This window comes from Elephantulus edwardii, unplaced genomic scaffold (genome assembly GCF_000299155.1).
Source record: "Elephantulus edwardii isolate Elephantulus edwardi_28Jun2011 unplaced genomic scaffold, EleEdw1.0 scaffold00019, whole genome shotgun sequence".
In the NCBI taxonomy this organism is placed as follows: Eukaryota; Metazoa; Chordata; class Mammalia; order Macroscelidea; family Macroscelididae; genus Elephantulus; species Elephantulus edwardii.
Window position 1 is genome coordinate 8342654 of NW_006399769.1, and position 22617 is coordinate 8365270.

At 43.9% G+C, this 22617-nt stretch overlaps 1 protein-coding gene across 1 annotated transcript in view; it reads left to right on the forward strand.

Moving 5' to 3' along the window:
* The window catches only part of THADA (thyroid adenoma associated), a 588067-nt gene extending 565676 nt beyond the window's left edge, over nt 1-22391 (forward strand). Inside the window, exons 36-37 of the mRNA XM_006882320.1 lie at nt 20081-20247; nt 21999-22391. Of these exons, the coding sequence (XP_006882382.1) occupies nt 20081-20247; nt 21999-22391 (560 nt within the window). The remainder of the gene's footprint in view (nt 1-20080; nt 20248-21998) is intronic.
* Nucleotides 22392-22617: the final 226 nt, after the last annotated feature.

Genomic DNA, 22617 nt, shown 5'->3' on the forward strand with positions numbered 1-22617 from the left:
CCTGCTTCCCTTCTTTTTCCTTCAGAACATTTCTCTTACTCAGTTATCCTTCTATTTTCACAATAGCATGGTCTTATGCAATATTTGTCCTTATTATGTGACCGAGATCTTTGACTCAGCAAAATGTTCTCCATTCTCTCCCAAATTCTATAGCATTTTACGAAATCACTGCTCCTTAGTGCTGAATAGTATTTCGTCATGTGAATGTACCACAATTTCTCAATCCATTCCGTTGCTGATGGCATTTGGGCTGCTTCCATTTTCTTGCAATTTTGAATAACGCTGCTATGGATATAGATGTACAAATACCCATTCGTGTCTCTGTTCTGATGTCCTTGGGTTATACTCCTAGCAGTACAATAGCCATAGGGGATTTCTGTGTTCAGTTGTTTGCTTGTTTTTATAAATCTTTTTTCCCTACTAGTTTATTTACAAAATTTGAATACATTGTTTTCAAGAACAAATTACTTCAATTTCCCTCACCTCCAACCATCAAATTGTACGATCTCATGATTTATCCCTCCCCTGCTGCACTTCCTCATCCTTCTGCTTCCAACCTCACCCACCCCTCTTTGATCCCCATACTCATTCTACAATAATGGTTTCATCCAGTATTTATCCTTGTGGGACTGAGTTAGTTCACTCAGCATAATGCTCTCCAATCCCTCCCAAGTTATGTAATAATTTACAAAATTCATTTGTGATTCCACGACACTGCCTTCGGTAGCGTTGTACCATTTCAAAGTCCCACCAGAAGTGCATGAGTGTCCATACCTCTCCAACATTTATTGTCTGCTATTGTGCTGAACTTTGCTGCTGCTGCTGCTGCTGCTACTGAGGTTGTGATTTACATCTCTCTGGTTGCTGGGGATTATTGGCCATCTGAATGGCCTCCTTTGTGAAGAGTTTTTTCATGTCTTTTGCCCATTTTGTTACTGGGATATCAGTCTTTTTCCTGTGAAATCCCTGTAGGATTCTGTAAACTTTCATTGTAAAACCCCCATCTGAGATAGTATTGCCAAATGTTTTTTTCCAGATCTATGGGCTTACTCTTACTTTTTACTCTACTGGAGAAAGTTTTTGATGCACGCAGGGATTTGCTTTTAAGAAGGTCCCATTAGCTGATCTTATCTTCTCCAGGTTATGCATCTTTGGCTATGTTCACAAGCCTTTTTATACTGCCAGCCAGGACTTCTAATGTTATTCCCATTTTGTCAGTTATGATCTTTATGGCTTTGGCTTTTACCACTAGGTCTCTGATCCACTTTGAGTTTGTTCTGTGTATCATGTGAGATATGGATCCTGTTTCCGTTTTCTGCAGGCAGATTTCCAGTTTTGCCAGTGCCATTTGTTAAAGAGGCTGTCATTTCTCCATTTAATGGGGTTTATTACCTTGCCAAATATCTGTTGACCTATAGGTTGATGGGTTGCTTTCTGTATTCTCTATCTATTCCATTGATCAACATGTCTTTTGTTTTACCAGTACCATGCTGGTTTGATTACTACAGCTATGTGGTAGGTTTTGAGATCAGGAAGTGAGTTGGGGAGGCCCTTTCTTGACGGACATTCTCCCAACATCAGCACATGGAGGACGGTGGCTTGCTATGGAAAGAGTAGTAGGCACATTGAGATCTGGCAAATTACCTTCCTTCTTGTCACTAGATGGAGAGGTATGGAAAGAAGCTGAAGAAATGAGGCTGGAGAACTGGGATTTACCTGAAAGTGAAGGCTGTCACCAAAAGATGCTGGTCATCAGAAGAAGGGTAGTGTAGCTGGGCAGTGGAGTGCTAGATTTGACGAAGAGCTTCTTGAGGAAAGAGAAGAGCTGAATGGAAGGGGGTTCAGGAGACCTGGACCTGAAACACCTAGCTGAAGTCACCGTCTGCTAGTGATGCTAGACATAGCGAGGCACCACAGTGGTTTAAATCCCCAGACAGATGGTTCAAATCCCAGGAGTAATCCCAAAGAGTTAGGGAATAATTAGTTCTGTAATAATGGGAACCTGGAGCAAAGTAAGAAAACTCTTCATGCCAGGAAATTGGGATATGCGGGCTTCAAAGGCTTTTAAATGGAGGCCAGCGTGTTCAGAGTTGCTTAGAAACCAACCCTGGTCACAGGCTGAGATGGCGTGTTGTCATCAGCAAGGAGACAGGGATTCGGCTTAGAATGCTTCGTGGTTGGCTCTTTTTTCCCCTATTGGATTGCATACAAAATTAGTATACATTGTGTTTCATTCATGTTCATTGTGTTCCATATGATCATTCCCCTACACTGTGTTTTATAAAATTAATCACCATTGGTCTATGCCCACTATCACTCTCTTTTCAGGTCCTCACTAGATTGATCCCAGTTCCATAGTTGTTTTGATCCCCCCACCATAGTTGTTTTGATTTGTTTTGATCCCCCAACCATAGTTGTTTTTATTTGCATCTCTCTTATTACCAGTGATTTTGAGCATTTCTTTATGTGTCTGTTTGTCATCTGAATGTCTTCCTCTGAAGAGTTTTTTCTTGTCTTTTTGCCTTTTTTGTGATTGGGTTCTCAATCTTTACCTTGTGTTTGTTGTTTTTGTTGCTATGTGCCATCAAGTCACCTATAACTTATACCGACCTGATGCACAATAGCCCTAAACCCTGCTCTATTCTGTGCCAACTTACTGTCTCTGACACACCATTACCCCAGTCAGTGTATCAGTCCATCTCATCAAGGGTCTTCCTCTTTTTCTCCATCACTCCACCTTCCAAGCAAGACGGCCCTCTCCAAGGACTGGTCCCACCTTGCAACATGCCCAGAGTACATCAGATGGAGCTTCAGGCTTCAGAATCCTTACCTCCAAGGAGCAGCCTGGTCTCACTCTCTCCAGGATGAACCTGTTTATTCTTCTAGCAGTCCATGGTTGCCTTGTGGAGGAGGATTCTGTAAACTTTCATTATGAGAGCCTTGTCTGAGATGTCATTGGCAAATGTTTTTCCCCCCATTGGTAGGTTTTCTCTTCTTTTCACCCTATTGGAAAAAGTTTTTGATGTGCACAGGGACTTAACCTTTGACAGTCCTATTCATCAATGTGATCATCTCCTGGTGGTGCCGCTGTGTGGTGTTCTTAGAAGAAGAATAGGGACCAAGAAAGCAGCAGTGGAGCTGGGGAAGACCCAAATGTGGCAGTCTTTGTTGTAAGCTTATGTATTATTTCTGCTGTCTGTGCATGGGCACGTGCCATGGAGTCCATTTCCAACTCATAATGGCCCCGATGGCAGAGTTGCACTGTCCCATGGAGTCTCCTAAGCTGCAGTCCTTAGAGGAGCCATTAGGTGGGTTTGAACTGCTAGCATTGATTAGCATCCAGGACTGGCCTATTGTGTCAGGGCTTCTTTGAAAGCTATTTGAGAGGGTACAGTTGTCAGGATATAGAGGTGAGAACAGGAGTAGCACCTCAAAAGAAAAGACAAACCAGAAGGCACTAGAAGCAAGAACTTCCAATGCGAGAACATCCAACGCACTGAGGGTGATACTAAAGGTCCAAGTCACAAGGCGAGAGAAAGCCCTGAGTTGAGGCAGTAGGATGGGGTGGGAGGCCTCACTGCACTTGCTGAGTGAGAACTGAATGAGAAGGAGACTCACTTCCTTCGTCCTCCTCAGGGAGACAATCTCAGAATGAATTCAGTATGTTTGGAATGCACCATTTTTACCTTGAGGACATGGTGTAAATACATTTTTTCCCGTTTCTCTATTGTTTAACTGTAAATTGAAATGTACAGAATAGTGGAAAATACACATTTTTAATCTGAAATATACCATTATTAATTTTTAACAAGAAGTTCTTTTCCTCTGTGAATGATTAAATGAAATCTATTATGATTTGTAAATTTTCACTCAAATAAATTAATAAAAATTAAAAGAACAACCTACAGGAAAGGATAAAATAGATCAATGGGACCTTCTAAGAATCAACCCTTTTGCACATCCAAAAATTTCTCTAACAGGGTAAAAAGGGAAGCCACAGACTGGGGAAAAATACTTGGTAATGACATGTCAGATAAGGGACTTAGATCTAGAGTTTATAGAATACTCGAGCACCACAACAAGATAAAGGTAAACAACCCAGTTGCAAAATGGGCACAGGATATGAACAGACACTTCACCAAAAAATACATTCAGATGGTGAACAAATACATGAAGAAATGTTCAAAATCCCTAGCTCTAAGAGAGATGTAAATCAGAACAACTATGAGATACCATAAGAATAGCAAAATTCAACAGAGCAGCAAACAACAAATGCTGGCAAGGTTGTGGAGAAACTGGAACCCTTATTCACTGTTGGTGGAAGTGTAAATGGTGCAACCACTATGGAAGGCAGTATGGCACTTTCTCAAAAAGTTGGAAATAGAAATACCATTTGACCCACCAATTCCACTACTGGGAATATATTCTAAAAAAAACAGAACTGCCACCCAAGCAGATACATGCTCCTCCAGGTTTATTGCTCCTTTGTTCACAATAGCAAAGAGTTGGAAACAACCCAAGTGCCCATCAACAAAGGAATGGATACAGAAACTGTGGTATATTTACACAATGGAATACTATACAGCACTGGAAAACAAGGATCTCATGAAATATTATACAAAATGGGTGCCCTGGAGGACATTATGCTGAGTGAAATATCTCAGTCACAAAAGGACAAATACTGCATAATTCCATTGTTATAAAACAGGACTGACATGGGTGTTGGAGGGAGACTAAGAAAAGAGGGAATAAATTATGTACATGGCATTAAAACAGACAAGGTAGAGAACTGTATAAAAGGAATATGATTAGGTATTATTGGCATGACAAGAGTTCACAATAAGAGCTGCATAGTAAAGTGGACTGACTGGGGGTGGAGGGAACTGTATAACAATGAAAAGAAATTTTTTCCAAAGAAAAAGCAAACTAGGGAGTAAGGGGGCAGGGAGGAAAATGTGCAACAATGAATGAACGGAAATCCAAGTTCTCTATAGACTTTCATTAAAATCACAATTAAAAAATTAAAAGAACAAACAGAATTGCTTTCCAGTGTCACTCCATCAAGCCATTTCAATTCTTTGATCCATTTTTTTTATATAGAAAATCATTTTGGATTTTCTTCTTTAATTTCTTAAATGTCCACTAGTTTACATGGAAATTTAACAATAAGGAATATTTAGGTTCAAAAATTTTAATCAATGAATATGTTGCTTTAGATTTTGTCAGTCGTTTTTGTTTTTAAAATTTATTCTTACCAACTCAAAAATTTTCCCTTGGTAATAGTTTTCCTTTATCATAATTATCAGAGCTACTAACAAAATTAATTCTTTGATCATGTGCTGTTTAGCCATTGTCAGTTTCATTTTCTACTGATTATTATTGCCAGTAACATTCAGGCCAAGATCAAAACATTCTCAAGGTCAAAAACAACCTGCATTTTCCCAGAGTTCCTCTTCCTCTTAATCCTCCCCCATCACCCTGCCCTCCCACAACAGGCTGTCCCAGGTACTGAGATGAAGGCTTCCTGCCAGGAGACCCTGGGGTCTGCAGGCCCATAAGGGTCAGGTGCTCTAACAGTAAATTAACTTCATCCCAAGGTTTCTTCTCTGTAGTTGGCTCAAAACCCACAGCCTCACTGCCCTCTCCTCTGAACTGTTATCTTTTCTTGGCTTATACTTGAAAGAGGTTTTCTGTGGGCCACTCCCTTCCCTTCCCTGCGCTCAGCCTCCTGCACACTCGGCTACCCCGCTCCCATTAGGAAGGGCCTGGGCAGCCGGGCTTCTGATGCCATGAGAAGGAGACACTGATTGCAGGGAGGCTGCTGGTCCCCAGGGACAGATAGGAAAGGCCTTGAGGGGCTTGGAAGTAAACTCAGCTTCAAGTAATAAAGTGCTCACAAATTTAGAGATCATAGGCATTTAATGTTCTGAGCACTGTTTGTAAATCTAAAAATCACTTTGTTAATTTGGGGATTATTCACACTGGATTAATTCATAATACGATCATGTTTGCCCTACTTAGAGTTGCAGAGGACTGGAAAGGGGAAATGGGGTGTGATCCTGGAACCTTCAGGGTTCTGAAAAAGGCTTGGGGAGATGGTAATGTTAGCATCCTCATGAAAGAAATATTATCCCCCCCAAATTTTTCTGATTGCTGATTCCATCTCCTCAGGACCATAACTACCTACCACCAGCTGTATCCTAAAATAAGAAGTGAGGGCCAGGCAACTGTCAGTCATGAGCTCTGTTCTTATGTCCCCCGTGCGTAGCCAGGGTGTTATCTTCATGGCCTCAGTGTTGGCCTCCGCTTAACACAGTACCTGCACTCATGAAAATTTTGTTAAAATGAATTGTTTGATCCCTTCTTTTCCGCAGCGTTATTGTTGTGTACCATTAAGTCTGAACTGACACATAGTTGACCCTCGGAGGCAATAAATCGCATGGGAGTTGATGGCCCATCTATCTTCCACATTGCAGCTGGTGGATTCAAATCATGTACCTCTATATTGACAGTGCAGTTCCTTACCATTAAGCCACCAGCACTCCCTTTTCCCCAGTGGTACCACATAAGGTAAAAGGATTTGAAGTGGAGCGGGGGCTGAGGGATTCTGGAGAATTAGTGTACTGCCGAAGGTCAGTGAACCTTCACGGAGAGCTCAGAAGGAGCTCACTAGCCTTAAGGCTGAGGCTAAGAGTAACTCCTGATAGTGGAAGAAGCTAAAGAAAACTAGTCACTTCAGGAAAAGAAAAAGAAATTGCAAGACTAAACCAGTTGTGAGATATGTCAAATGTCCTAGCAGTACTGTTGGACCTTATCCAGACAAGAGAGAGGCTGGTGGGGAAACTGCATCAATCTCCTGATACCCAGCCCTTTCTCATTTCAAAATGTGGCTTCCCAGCCTCTGAGCATCTACTTGAATGCCTTCGTCCAAGGCTGCCCACCCCACCCTCATTGGCAGGAGAGTGTTCAGACTGCCCCTTCAGGAGTGCTCATCTGGCTGTAAGCAAGTGGAATTGCCCACACACTGAGAGGCCCAGCAGAAAGGACTCAGGAGCAGGCAGCATGGACTGGACATGCCAAAGATGGAGGGGCTTCACCTGGAGGCGGGGAGCTGACTTTGCCCCCTACCTGTCATGGGAGTTAGAGGCCTGGCACAGTCCAGGGCCTCCTTGATGAATGGGAGAATGCTAAGGCTAATGGAAGTTGTCCAGAGCTTCTCTTGTCCAGACTCAGCACGCTCCTCGCTGTGTGACCCTTCGTGTTCCAGGACCCTGTGGGCAGGCCTGGATGATCCTGTGGAACAGCTGAGGGAGTGAGCCCGCCAGTGCCCTGTCTGTCCCTGCTGAGCTCGGGGAGACCCAAGGGGGCAAGGCGGTGGGTCGCTCACACTCTATTAACAGCAGTCTTATCTTGGTGCTGCTAAAACAGAAATAAGAGAACTTTACAAACAAATTTACTTTTGTTCTGGAGGCTAAAAGTTCAAAACAAGTGCTGCTATAAACAAATGTATTTTTGTTCTGGAGGCTAAAAGGCATGGTTTTAGCCCTGCCCCTTGTCTGCGCCTTAAGCAGTCCTCTGTATGTCATCTCTTCCTACTATATCTTGGAAGTTACTAGATTTGGAACCCATTCTAGCTGTTTACAATCTGATTAACCATAGCAAATCCTTATCTCCAAATAGTTATGTTCACAAGTAAAGGATTTAAGATTCTAACACCCATTTTTTGGAAACACAATTTGGTCAATAAAAAGTGCTTCAAAAAGTCGAAGCTGGTAGGCTGAGCCTCTCCTCACCTCTGCACCACCCTCCGGACAACCACCTTCCCCGCCCCGGCTGGAAGCCCCTGAGAGAAGCAGGTCTTTTTTAACAAACATTGTTTTCTGAGGGTGACCTTTGTTTGAATTCATTCCTAATGCTTTAATGTAGCTGAAAGTGAATAAATACAAGTGTTTTCTAAGCTTTCAGCTCTGAGTCATCTATTAACCAGCTGTAGTTTAATTCATCAGTCTTTTTTTTGGTGAAGTATGTCTCTACTGAATAGGAAGTACATACTTTTAACTCTCATAAGATACTTCTTTGTTTTCTTTTACATTGGTTGTATTCATTTTTAAAATCAGGGAAAATGTGTTTACCCCGTGATTTGAGGTAGACCCGCTTTTTTTTTTTCCCCAAATTACAGGCTTTTTTCCTAATTTTGTTTTGTCTTTAAAAGCATGGGGTTTGTTTGTTGTTGTTGTTTTTTAAATTATCTTTTCTTTCAAATGAAAGCAAAAGCTTTTCTGGTTTCATGATAGGTCACCAGGAAACATGTTGCATCTAACAGATCAAAGATTTGTGGCATATGGCCATACTGTGGGGGCCCTCGTTTTTTGGTAAGCTGTGTCCCTTGGAAATTTGGAGAAGTTGAGGAATTTCTTCCATTCTAAAATAGCCAGGAGTTGAGGAAAAGCAAATTACTAGTATTTGGAGGCTCCTCCAAGCCTCCAGATTTTAAATGATGACAATTTCTCTTCCTTTCCATCAGCCCTAGAAGCAGGTGTCCACCTCTGGACACAAAGGCTGTGTAAGGAGATGGTTCCCCTTATCTGCCACCACCACCCAGTCCTGGAGCTGACAAGGAGGTCACGAGCCTAGGGTGCCTTCCTGAAAAAAAGGGCACGCGATGAGCTTTCCCCCATTTGCCCCAAGTAGACACCTGAGTTCCTGATGAAGGACTGAAAATTGCCATCCATACATCTATTGAATGATTTGCATAAAGAGACTTTACTCAAGGGCCTAGCCTCAGCACTGTTGCCATTTAGGGTGGCTCATACCTTGTAGAGGAGGTTGGGGGAAGACCCAGTGCATTGTAGGATATTTAGGCGCTACCCTGATGTCCTTTCACTATGTAACAGCAGGACTGCTTCCCCCTAACCCTGACAACCAAAACCGTTTCCATTCATACATCACCATCACCTCCAGTTGAGAACCAAGTGCAGCTTACCCAAAGGTGCGCCTCTCTGGCAGTTCAGACTTACCAGCAGCTTCTCTGGAGAAAGATGGGCAGCCTCCTCCCGTGTGATTTACAGCCTCTGAACATCCATGGGGAGGAGGAGGAGGCCAGCAGTGAGTCAGTCCCAATTCAGAGCCGTTAAGAGAGAGACAGAGATATTAAAGGAAGTAGTAGGTCTTCTTCCACCTATAGGAGGTATCTTTTCTATTAAAATTATCATTTCTGTCATATTCCAAAATATTAAAAAGCCATCAACACTGCTGAGGCACCTAGAAATGAGCAACAATAGAGCTACTATCATCCCAGCACTTGAGAGGCAAGGGGAAGAATTACTAAAACCTGGTGGGAGCCGACCTAGGAAAAGGGATTTGTCACTGGTGGGTTTTTCGTTTTCATGTGGGCCAAGTCAGAAACAGCTCATAGCTGACCCTCCAGCATGTTTGTTGTTGTTGTTGTTGTTGATTGCCATCGAGTCAAGCATGACTCATAGTGACCCTCTGAACAAAAGGCCTGAAGCCTTTCTATAGGTATTGTCATTTTCCAGTGTTCATAGAGTTTCCAGAGGCATGTGGTTTAGGAAGTGGACGCCAGCATGTTTACAGAGGCAGTAACTCACACAGGAGGAAGCTGCCCATGCTTTTCCTGCAGAACCAGTGATGGATTCGAACAAGGTGCCTTTGGGTTGGCAGCACAACTCCTTAGCACTAAGCCACCAGAGCTCCATACTTTGGGCATGTTTTTAGGAGTAGCCAGTCCCTTGAGAAAGACTTTGTGACTGGAAAGGTCGGCATAAGAGACAAAAACCCCGTTAAGGATTAACACAGTGACAGCAGCAGTGGGCTCAAGTGTGCCGTAGATGGGGAGGAGGGCACAAGATAGGGCAGGGTTCAGATCCATTGTTCTTAGGGAATATGAGTCGTACTTGACTTGATGGCACCTAACAACAGCAAGCTTAGTAGATGCAGTGACTGTGGAGAAATGCAGTAACTGCTTCACCCTTTGTGACTTACCAGAAGGATGCATAGAAGAGCAAGTCCCATTTCTGTATCTTCTTAGGCTCCTCAGGATAGAGGGCAGGGGGTGGGGTGCGTGAAGGGCATGGGAGTGAGCCGGCTGAAAGGCCTCTGAGAAGCCCACTAATGGCAGAGTGCACAGCTTGCTAAATTTTATCCCATTGTATGGGTAAACCACATTTTATCTGTCATTTCATTAATTGAAATACTTGGCTTGTTTCCACTTTCGGGCTATTAGGAATACTGCTATGACCATGTGCACACAGGTTTTATGTGGACTGAGTGTTCTGATTTCTCCACTTCCTTGCTGACATTGGTTATTGTCTGTCTTTCTGACTGGAGCCATCCCTATACCTGTGAAGTGTATCTATCTCACTGTGGTTTTGATTTGTATTTCCCTCATGACTAATCAGAACAGAAGTTGAAATTGTCTTTTTAACCATGAATGCAACCCCATTGTTCTGTTTTTCATTCCTGGCATAGTACACCAGGTGATTATCTGATTCAGAGTGGCCAAAGATATGCTATGAGCAAAATCGTAAATGACCCAGAGAAGCATCAAAAGAAAACAAAAGAAGATGAGGGAACACACAGAATCACTGTACCAAAAAGAATTGCTGACACAGAAATATTTCAGGAAGTACCATATGATTAAGAAGTAATCATATGACTACCTCTTCATATAATAATATGAATATTAACTCATATGATAAGGAAGAGGCCATGAAGGAAGAACTGCAGGAAAGGCATTGGCAAAAAATATGTCCTAGGAATCAATAGGTTACCAGTTGATATGTTTGGTTTTTTTTTGGTTTTTTTTTTTCTTTTTTTTATGGAACGCTTCACGAATTTGCGTGTCATCCTTGCGCAGGGGCCATGCTAATCTTCTCTGTATCGTTCCAATTTTAGTATATGTGCTGCCGAAGCGAGCACAGTTGATATGTTTTAAGTAACAGCTGCAGCCCTGAATTTGCTCACCAGTCTATGCCAGGAAATTTGGAGGACAGCCGCCTGACCTACTAACTGGAAGAGATCCATATTTATTCCTATTCTCAAGAAAAGTGATCCAACGGAATGTAGAAATTCTTGAACAATATCATTAATATCACATGCAAGCAAAATACTGCTGAAGATCATTCAAAAGCGCCTAGAATAGTACAGAGAGAACTGCTAGAAGTTCAGCTGGATTTAGAAGAGGCCTTGACACCAGGGATATCATGACTGATGTCATATGGATCCTGGCTGAAAGCAAAGAATACCAGAAGAATGTCTAATTATGCTTTATTGACTATAGAAAGGCATTTGACTGTGTAGATCATAACAAATTACGGCTAACATTTAGAAGAATGAGAAGCCCTGAGCACTTAATTGTGTTCATGTGAAACCTATACTAGAACCAGGAGGTTGTTGTGCAAACAGAGCAAGGGAACACTACATGATTTAAAATTTAAAAAAGGTGTGTATCAGGGTTGTATCCTTTCTCCATAACATTTCAGTTTTTATGCTGAGCAACATTACTTGAGAAGCTGGACTCTATGAAGAAGAATGTGGTGTCAGGATCTAATAAGACTCATCAACCTCCTACATTATACAGATGGCACAACCTTGTTTGATGAAAGTGAGGAGGACTTGAAGCAACTGCTGCAGAAGATCAAAGACTACAGCCTTCAAAGACTTGTCTCTCAAAGTCAAGAAAACAAACATTTTCACCACTAGACCAATAGGCAACATCATGATAGATGGAGAAAAGTTTGAAATTGTCAATGACTTCATCTTACTTGGATCCTCATTCACAATCTTGGTACCAGCAGCCAGGAGATCAGGAGATGTATTGCACTGAGAAAGTCTGAAGTCAGCTAACTTTCCAAATTCTTGAGGAGCAGTGATGTCAGTTTGAGAACTAAGGTAGGCCTGATTCAGGCCATGGTCTTTTCAGTCACTTGTTATTTGTTTGAGAGCTGTACAAGGAATAAGGATGACAAAAGAAGAACTGATATCTTTGAGTGGTGTTGGAGAAGAGTACTGAATATCCCATGGACTACCAAAAGAACAGACAGACATTGCCTGGAGAAGGTACAGCCAGAGTGCTGCTTGAGGCAAAAGTGATAAAGCTTCAACTCACTTACTTTGGCATGTTGGGAGAGACTGTTCGTTGGAGAGGGACATCATGCTTGGAAAGGTGGAGGGTTGACAAATGAGAGGAAGACCCTAAATGAGATGGATTGACACAGTGACTGTAGCAATGGGCACAAGTGTATTAAAGATGGTGAGAATGTCACAGGATAGAAGAAGGTTGAGATCTGTTGTTCATAGGGTCACTATGAGTTATATTCGACTTGATGGCACTTAACAACAACAAAATGGCTAATGATACTACACATCTTTTTGTGTGTTACTTAGTTATTTGTATATCTTCTTTGGAGAAATGTGCATTCTATCCTTTGGACATTTTTTAAATTAGGGAATAATTTGTAATATTTAGGATTAAGAGTTTTTTACATGTTCTGATTTGAAGTCTCGTGTCAGATAAAGAATTTGCAGATATTTTCTTCTGTTCTCTGAGTGGCCATTTCACTTTCTTGAAAGAATAAAATCCCTTCGTTTTTAAAGCATATACTTCATTCACGTTTGTTTTTCTTTAGTTGCTTATTCAAAAAAACCATTGCCTAATTGGGAACACAAAAGATTTACTCCTGTGTTTTCTTCCAAGAGTTAGGGTGTTTTTGTTTATTTTTGGTCTTATGTTGAGGTCTTTGATATGTTCTGAGTTAATTTTTGCATTTGTTGTAGTCATTGATTGCCCTCAAGTCGAGCATAACTTATAGCAACCCTATGAACAAAAGGCCTGAAGCCTTTCTATAACTATCGACATTTATTAACGTTCCTTGAGTTTCCAGAGGCATGTTGTTTATTCTTTTGCATGTGGATGTCCAGTTGCCTTAGCACATTAGATGCAAAGATTGTTGTTTCTCTTTTGAATGGTCTTGGCAAGCTTGTTCAAAATTAACTGGCTAGAAATAGAAGGACTTACTTCTGGACTCTCCACTCTGTTCTGCTGATTTATATGTTAGCTTGCTGTACGGTATGCCAGTACCACACTGTCTTGATTATTTTAGCTTTATAATGATACTTGAAAACAAGAATTAGGAGTCCTCCAGCTTTGTTTTTTGTTTCAAGATTGTTCTGGCTATTCCAGGTACTTCAGATTCTACAAATATACTTGTTGCTTAGTCATTTGCTTTATTGTTTTTGCTGGTGGACTGGCAAATCCATGAGTTTGGCCAGCCTGCCTATGTAGGTGAAAAATAGCTCTCCCTACTCCTCAGCCTTCACTTCACAAGGCACTGGGCCAGCAAGGATCTAGGCTGTTTGAGTGAGCTGCCACAGACCAAAGCAGAGCAGTAAAAGAGGGAGCTCAGTGGAGCACAGCAGGGCCCTCAACCAGAGCTGAGTCCACCAAGTCCCCTCCCCACCGAGCCGTCTGTCCTCTCCCATCCTCTTTTCTCAATGTCAGTGTTAGGTATTCTAATTCTGGCCTCCCTGATCCCTGGTGGGCAAACAGTTAACACGGTCAGATGCTAAACCAAAGGCTGGAAGTTTGAGTCTGCTCAGAGGCACCTCAGAAGCAAGGCTGGCGACTTTCGTTTTTAAATGGCGCACTGGGAACCCTCTGAAGGGCACTCTACTCTGCCACACATGAAATTACCAACTGGAATCGACTTGAGGGCAGCTGATTTTTGTTATGTTGTTGTGAGATGCCATTGTCAGTTGTCGAGTAAGACTCATAGCAGCTCTGTGAGCAACAGAACTAAACCCTGTCCTATCCTGTGCCATCCGCCCTCATCACCTCTGACACACTTGAGCCCATTGTTGCAGTCACTGTGTCAGCCTATCTTGTTGAGGGTCTTTTCCTCTTTTGCCAACCCTCCACCTCTCCAAGCATGATGTCCCTTTCCTGGCAACATGCCCAAAGTATGCAAGACGAAGCTTCACCATCTTGGCCCCCAAGGAGCACTCTGGCTGCACTTCTTCCGTGATATCTGTCTATTCTTTTGGCAGTCCATGGGATATTCAACACTCTTCTCCCAGTTCGAAGGCAATACAATTCAAAGGCGATTCTTCTTTTTTCATCTTTATTCACTGTCCAGCTCTCAGACACATAACAAGTGATTGAAAAAGACTATGGCCTGAGTCAGGAACACCTTAGTCTTCAAACTGACATCACTGCTCCACAGTGCAGTGGACTTTCCCAGTGCAGTACATCTCCTGATATCCTGACTGCTGCTACCAAGGATGTTGATTGTGGATCCAAGTTAAGATGAAATTGTTGACAGTTTGAGTCTTTTCTCCGTCTGTCATGATGTTACTTATCAGTCCAGTGGTGAGGATTTTTGTCTTCTGGATGTGATAGGCAATCCATATTGAAGGCTGTATTCTTTGATCTTCTACAGCAAATGTTTGATGTCCTCCTCACTCTGCATAACTACAAGTTATTGATGACTTTTTCTCCTGTCCTGATGCCACTTTTTTCTTCATAGAATCCAGCTCCTCAAATTGTTTGTTCAGCATACAGATTGAATTAGGTATGGAGAAAGGGATACAGCCCGGCCACACACCGTTATGATTTTAAAGAATGCAGTGTCCCTTTACTCCGTTCAGACAAAAGCTTCTTGGTCTAGGTTTCCTACAAGCATAATTAAGCCACAATTTATCATAATCTACACATAGTCAACAAAACAGAAGTAGACATTCTGATAATTTCTGCTTTCATCCAGGATCCACCTGGCATCAGCAGTAATATCCCTGGTGCTGCAGCCTCTTCTAAGCCCAGCTTGAACTTCTGGCAGTTCTCAGTCAATGTACTGTTTAGCTGTTTTGGATGATCTTCAGCAGTATTTTGCTTTCATGTGATATTAACGATACAGTTTGATAATGTTGAATCACCTGTCTTGGGAATGGGAACAAATCTGGAGTTTTTCCAGTCAGCCAAGCGCATGTCTTCCAAATATCCTGGCGTAGACTGGTGAACATATCCAGGGCTGTGTCTGTTACTTGAAACATATCAATTGGTATTCTATCATTTCTATCAATTACTTCTATGCCAAAACAGCCCAATCTTTTTCTTATGCATCCATCATTCCCATTGCTGAGTTCTAGGGTGTAATCATTCTGTCAGGAGCTATACTGCTGACTTAAAAGTTAACCACTGCTATTACCACCGGCTTCTTGGTGCAGAGGGGCAGTGTCCTCCCATGCGAGTTATGTCCTTGGAAACCCACAGCAGGTCCAGCTCTAGGTTGCTTCCAGTTTGAGGACAATGAGTTTGAGCCATTCCCATTGCTCTCACCCCATCCACCGCGTGGTTCTTGGCACCGTGCAGCAGGGTGAGGGCTGCCTCGCCTGAGCTGGGCCAGTGCAGAACCTGACCTTCAGGATAGCATCTCAGATCACTCCCTGTGTTTATGGTCCAGGAGGAGTGTAGCCCAAGCTGCAGGCATGGATTTAGCTAGTGAATGGAACTTTGGTTCCCCTTTGAGACATCTAGTCCTTACCTTAAGGAGACAAAAAGGAGAATAAAGAGAGGGGATCGGAAAGGTTCAGGGTAAGCAGACCTGCTGCTGCTGTGCATACCGAGGACTTACAGCCTGGACCTTTTGTCAAAATCTGGCCTCTGGCAGGGACCATAAAGAAAAATGGTAGAACTGCGTCTGATTTCATCTTGGCGGGGTGCAGACAGTGCCCACTCTGTAGGGCTAGGGGCAGGGAGCACCACCACAAACCATACCAACTGAGGCCTGTTCCCAACCCTGCAGCATGGCGCCCTCAGTTGCTAAGTGGGGACACCTCTCCTAGGACGGTCGGAACAGTTTGTGATTCCATAAAAATGGACTGTTCATTATTGTCAAGTTCTGTGTTTTGAAGACTTTCTCTGTGCCAATCTATTGTTAGTGTTCAAACTAAGTAAGATGGGGGTAAAGGGAAGACTCAGTGATCTCTGTGTTGTGAGCTGGCTTGTGCATATTGTGTGTACTTGATCCTCTGCTGGTCCTCGTGTGTATTTTCAATCTTTGGGGTTGTAAATCATTTGAGAACCAAGCAGAGTTAAAAATGGAGTCTGTATTACACGTGAAGGCTTGACCTGATCTAAAGCCAGATGATGGGACTTCTGCCATCGTCGGCCTCTTCCTCCTCTTGTTTCCCACTTTAAATCCTGGCCTCCGGCTCTGGAGACAGTATCGTGAGGAGAAGAGACCAAGGAGAGAGGTCAGCATTGATCCAGGGCTCTGCGTATGGCACGGCCAGTCGTTTTGATGGCGTACATGATCCCAGGCTCCAGTGGCCTCTCAGACCTCCGCCCGAAAGGATCATTGCTCTTTCTTTTCCTGCAGGAAAACCTGTCTCTCTTGAATGTTGCTGCCACTTCTCAGAGCTGTGCTCTCAAAACGTGTTGTTTCTGTTATCTTTAGCATTTAGCACCCTGTGAGCCAATAGCTATCTCACCTAGGATAGTCACACACCCAACACTCAGACTGCTGCAGAGTAGAGGTGAGGTCCCTGGTTAGTCCCCGCATGTAATGGGCCTGTGGTGGGGCCACCAGGTAAGCCAGACTCAACATCCTGGTGAACTCAGCCCTCCAGTCCCACCTCAGAGCCTTCTCCTTGTGTGCTGAGCAGATCTCTTTGGGGACCCACTAGTCAAGCACTGGCCTGTGCACTGGAATTAGAACTCTGGAATTCAGAGACTCAGATCAGTAGACGTGAGCTGCTGAAAGGCAGTTAGTGGCATAGGGCTCGTGGCTTATTGGTAAGGACTCATACTGCCAATGTAAAGGTTGTTGTTAATGTTATGTGCCATCAAGTCACCTGCATCTCATAGCGATTGTATGTACATTAGCTCTGAAGCCTGCTCTATCCTGAGCCAATCTCATTGTCTCTGACAGACCTAATCCCACTTCTCCAGCCACTGAGGCAACCCACATCATCCGGGGTCTTCCTCTCCTGTGTTGTCCCTCCATTCTTCCAAGCATGGTGTCCATCTCCAAGGACTGATCTTTCCTGGCTCTGTGCCCAAAATATGTGAGATGGAGGTTCAAAATTCTTGCCTCCAGGGAGCAGCTTGGTTTCACAAAACCTCTCTAGGACAGACCTATTTGTTCTCCAGGCAGTCCATGGTATGTTCAATACTCTTTTCTAGCACCACAACTAAGAGGCATCGATCCTTCTTCTATCATCCTTACCCAACTGACTGGAAGAGATCTATATTTATCCCATCCACCCCACACACACACACACACAAAAAAAGGTGACCTAACAGAGTGTGAAATTTATCAAGCAATATCAGTAATATCACACACAAGCAAGATCCTGCTGAAGATTATCTAAATATGATTGAAATAGTACATCAACAGAGAACTGCCAGATATGCAAGCAGGGTTTAGAAGAGGCTGTGGCGCTAGGGATATCGTAGCCAACATTAGTTGGATCTTGGCCAGCCAAAAGAAGAGTATGAGAGGAGTGTCTAGTTGTGTTTCATTGACTGTGTAAATGCATTTGACTGTGTGGATCACAACAAATTGTGGCTAACCTTGAGAAGAATGGAAATCCCAGAACACTTAATTGTGCTCATGCAAAACTTGTACTTGGAGCAGGAAGCAGCAGTCAGAAAAGAGCAGGAAAACACTGCACGGTTCAGGATCAGGAAAGGTTTGCAGCAGGAATGCATTCTATCTCCATACCTTTTTAATCTGCAAAACAGATCATGTGGGAGGCTGGACTTTATGAGGAAGAATGTGGCATCAGGATAGAAGGAAGACTAATCAACAGTCTGCATTATGCAGATAACACAACCCTGATTGCTGAAATGGAGGAGGACATGAGACATTTGCTGCAGAAAGTCAAGGACTGTAGTCTTCAATATGGACTGAAGCTCAACATCAGGAAAACCAAGATTCTCAAGGGAGCTCTGGTGGCCTAGTGACAAGAAGCTGCACTGCAATCCTAGAGGCTGGAATTCAGCAGATGCTCTGCTGGAGAAGGAGGGACAGTTTTCTCCTGTACCAGTCAGATCTGATTTGACAGTACATACACACACACACACACACACACACACATACACAGAGAATTAAAAAAGAAAAAGAAAACAAAGATTCTCACCACTGGGCCAATTAGCAGCTTCATGACAGATGGAGAAGCGATTGAGATTGTTAACAGTTTCAGCTTGCTTGGTTCCACAATCAACACTCTTAGCACAAGTAGTCAGGAAATCAAAAGACGAATTGCATTGGGAAAGCTGGCTGTCAGGGACCACTATAGAGAACTGATAACCAACGATGTCAACCTGGAGACTAAGGCATGCCTGATACAGTCCATGGTTTTGCAATGTAAAGGTTGTTATTGTTGTTATGTGCCGTTGAGTCACTTGCAACTCACAGAGACCCTACGTACAACAGCCCTAAACCCTGCTCTATCCTGTGCCAGTCACACTGCCTCTGACACACCCATCCCAATTACCCCAGTCACTGAACCAATCCACCTCATAGAGGATCTTCCCCTCTTGCGCCGTCTCTCCACCTTGCCAAGCATGATGTCCCTCTCCAAGGACCTGTCCCTCCTTACAACATGTCCAAAGTGTGTCAGACAAAGCCTCAGAATCCTTGCCTCTAAGGAGCAGCCCGGTTTAACCCTCTCCAGGATGAATCTATTTGTTTTCTTGGCAGTCCATGGTACCCTCAATACTCTTCTCTAGCACCACAGCTCAAGGGCATCAATTTTCCTTCTATCCTCCTTAGTCATTGTCCAACTCTCTGATGTATAACAAGTGATTGCAAAGACCATAGCCTGTGTCAGACACACCTTAGTCTCCACAGAGACACCATTGGTCTTAAGTATTTTGGAGAGGTCCCTAACAGCAGACTTTCCCATCGCAATACTTCTTTTAATTTCCTAGCTACTGGTGCCAAGAGTGTTGACCTTCGAGCCAAGCAGACTAAAGTTACACAGTTTCAATCTGCCAGCACTCCATAAGGTGGGCAGGCTCCTCCCATGCGATTTACAGCCTCTGGAAACCTGCTGGAGTGTCAGCTGTGAGTTGTTCCTACTCAACAGTACAAACAACCATCACCAGGGTGGAGATGGGCAGAGGCAGGGTTCTTAGTGGAAATGAGGCAACGCCCCAAACCTCTCCTCAAACACATATTTAGGACTGTCGCAGACAGAATGGTGAAGTGAGCAGTGGTTTCCCCAAAGGACCCCACTTCCTCTTTCTGTACCCATTCTACTCTGTCAGCACCCCTCCCCCAGCAACATGAAGCAACACCTCTGAAAAAGAAATCCACTACAAGGCAGAAATCAGCTAACTATGGCCCAGAAGTCAAATACCACCAACTTTTGTACAACCCATGCATTCCGAAAGGTTTTTACATTTTAAAACAGTGCAGGTGAAATAATCTAAAGAAAATTCTTTCTAGACCTCATTGTCCTCAAGGGAGGTTTTACTGGAATGCCCACTACTGCAGTGATACATTTGTTTGTACACTGCTCGTAGCTGCTTTCACGTAACAGCAGGGCTGACTCCTTGTCATGGGAGACCGAGTGGACAACACCTAGAATGTTGACTCTGTGGCCTTTAAGAACTAGTTTGCTGACCCTGAACTCTAAGATAGTAGAGATTTTGTGTGCTATCTGCCTAAAGGAATTTGCTTTCAAAAGGCAATGGGTGCAGGGAGGGCAGAGCAATGACATGAGGCCTGTGGGTGCCTGAAGAGGAGGCATTGGAGGGGAGGCTTTCCCGACGCCCTCCAGTCATGCTGGTGAGGCTGAGGGGAGACCAGTGTCCAGTCCTGCAGTTGGAGCTGGGCTGGAGAACTTGAGGGTAGAGAGTTGAGGCCTGTGACTCATGCTAGCTGCACCAATAGCAGGCCTCAGGGCTGATTACCGGCCTTCAGGGAGGCCAAGGCCAGCCCATCCCTGTGTGCCAGCTGGTGGCAGTGATTTTTTTGTGGTACTCTAGCCCCACAGACCTGCCTGGTCTGGCACAGGGCAGCACAGTCATCACCTGCCTCTCTCCTCTCTGCAGAGTTTGCCTTCTGCCAGATGGATGCCTCGGTCGCACTGGCTCTAGCAGTGGCTGTGCTGTGTGACCTGCTCCAGCAGTGGGACCAGCTGGCCTCTGGACTCCCCATCCTCCTGCAGTGGCTGCTGGGTGAGGGTGATGACCTCGTCTGTGTGGAGAGCACACATCAGGTAATTTGGGAAGCAGGGCTGGAGTGTCTTGAGCCCACTGAATATATTATTAACAGGCTTGATTGGGCCAAACATGCCTGCTGTAAGCGTGTTACTGGACACTTAGCTGTCCACAGCAAGAACCCTTCATGAAAGGCTGTATGGCCATGGGTGCTGCTGGGGGCAGAGGGCAAGCTCTCATTCTGCTTTGGAAATTCCAGTGGTAAGCCTTCAGTGTGGGGAGAGGGCATTCACAGTGCCACCACTAGGACACAAATACAGGGCAGGGGGAGGTGTGGACTTGGTGACTCTGTCAGGGGGGGTGACATCAAAATGACCGTCTACAAAATTTTTGTGCAGTGTTCCAACAGAATTTGTTCAAAAATAAAACTACCCCTATAGTTAAAACAATTAAAAATATTCTTATAAGTCTAGCACATCAGTATATGTGCAAGGCTAAAATACTCTGCCAGTTAGTTTATTTTTTTGAGCTTTCTAATGTGCTCTGGTCAGAGCTGTCATTAGTACTCAATTAAAATGACACTTTTAAGTATGCAATTTTATCTGCTTTTGCTACTAGCATATACTTAAATTTTTTACTACCATTGTTTTTATAATCACTGATTTGGTCAAATTTTCTGGCCTTTTAGCGACAATATTGTGGAAGTTAGTATACATGAATTCGTATCAATAACTTCTTTTGAAAAGTAAATCATTATTCAAGGAAAAGTTGAAAAACTTAAAAGCTGCTCGATCACTAGTAACCTAATACTGTTATACTTCAGTATAGAAAGGTTTTATAAAACAATTTTGTTAGTGTACATACAATCTAAGAAATATTTAAGTAATTTACAACTATATCACATACCACTTTATGATTAAAATTGATGGTGGGCACTGTAAGGGTTTTGTATGGTCTGGTATCGGGAGGTCCACGGGGACAGGGTGGACTGGCACTTCCCACACTGAGGGGCCTCGGTGGTGGTCACACAGCCTGAAGAGCCCCTTGGGAGTTGAGGGTTTAGACGTAGAGAATGCTGCTCAGTCAGAACTGAGGGTTCCCCAAAGCTAGATGTGAGGGTGAACACTGCTAGAGGATTAGGGCTCTTAGATGGGGGTAAGTGGGGAAACTGAGGCCCAAAGCCAGTTCAAGTGTCCAGAGAACTGAAAAATCAATCAGGCCACCCATGTCTGACTTATCTGGTTTTCCTGGAATTCCCAGACCAAGAGTTCAAAAAGCAGCCTGTCAATGGGAAGTGTGGAGACCTGACAAAGTATCTGTGATAGAAGGGCCTTGAAAATCCACAGCAGTAATGAAATTTGGTTTTATACTAGGGACTGGTGCCTTGTGCTTGGTAATCCTTTGCTCTTTGTTCTGCTACTGAGATTTCCCTTCCTCCCTCCTGATTCCCACACACCCCCTTAGGTCAAGGGCCCACTCCCAAGCTGAGGTTCCCTGGATACCTAATTTTAACATCAGGCACCCAAAATATCCCAGCTTTGAACCACAAAACACTTCTTTATCAAAAGTTATGTTAAGCCTGGGGGCGGGGGTGGAATTCTCTAGTGGAGATGTTCGAAGAGTGAAAATAGAAAGTGATTTTCAGGGCTGCAAGTGTCATATACACGTGGGTGTTGACAGGCAGGAGTGGGCCATGTCTGGTGGGGGCAGGGGCGTGCCTCTGGTGTGTCATGGAGGACTCTCCCAGGCCCACGCGGGACTTGTTAGCCTTCCCTGTTAGGCTGACATTTGCCTTTTTCATTTTGTTTAGGTAGAAGAAGACTATCTGTTTGAAAAAGCAGATGTTAACTTTTGGGCCGAGACCCTGGTCTTTGTGAAACAACTCTACAAGCACCTCTCCCAGCTCCTCTCCAGGTCCTGCTGGTGTCCCCCTAACCCTGAGAGTCTCCGTCACCTTCAGAGGACTGCGTCCCAACAACACCAGCTCCTCACGCAGCTCTTCCAGGAGCTCCCACCAACTGCTGAGTTTTTAAAGACCGTGGAGTTCACAAGGCTGCGTGTTCAGGAGGAAAGGATTTTGGCTTGTCTGAGGCTGCTGGCCTTTCTGGAAGGAAAGACAGAAGAAACCCCGGTTCTCAGTGCTACCGCGTCTCCTCCAGAAGCGAGGCGATTAACTCGGCCAAGAACAGAAACAGCATGTTGAGAAAAGAAACTCCTCAGGATGGGGGTGTGCATTTTTCCTTCACTAAATCTGCAGGAAATGTGTTGGACATAAACTCAAGAACTTGCCCCCTACAAGCCTCCCCCACTTCTGTGAGTCTAGTTTTATGTCTCTTCCTACAGAGGAATTTTTCTTCAGTTCGGTCATTCAGTCAGCCAAGTTTATTGCAGCTACTGTAGGAAGTGAGGCTCCCACATTGAATATTTGC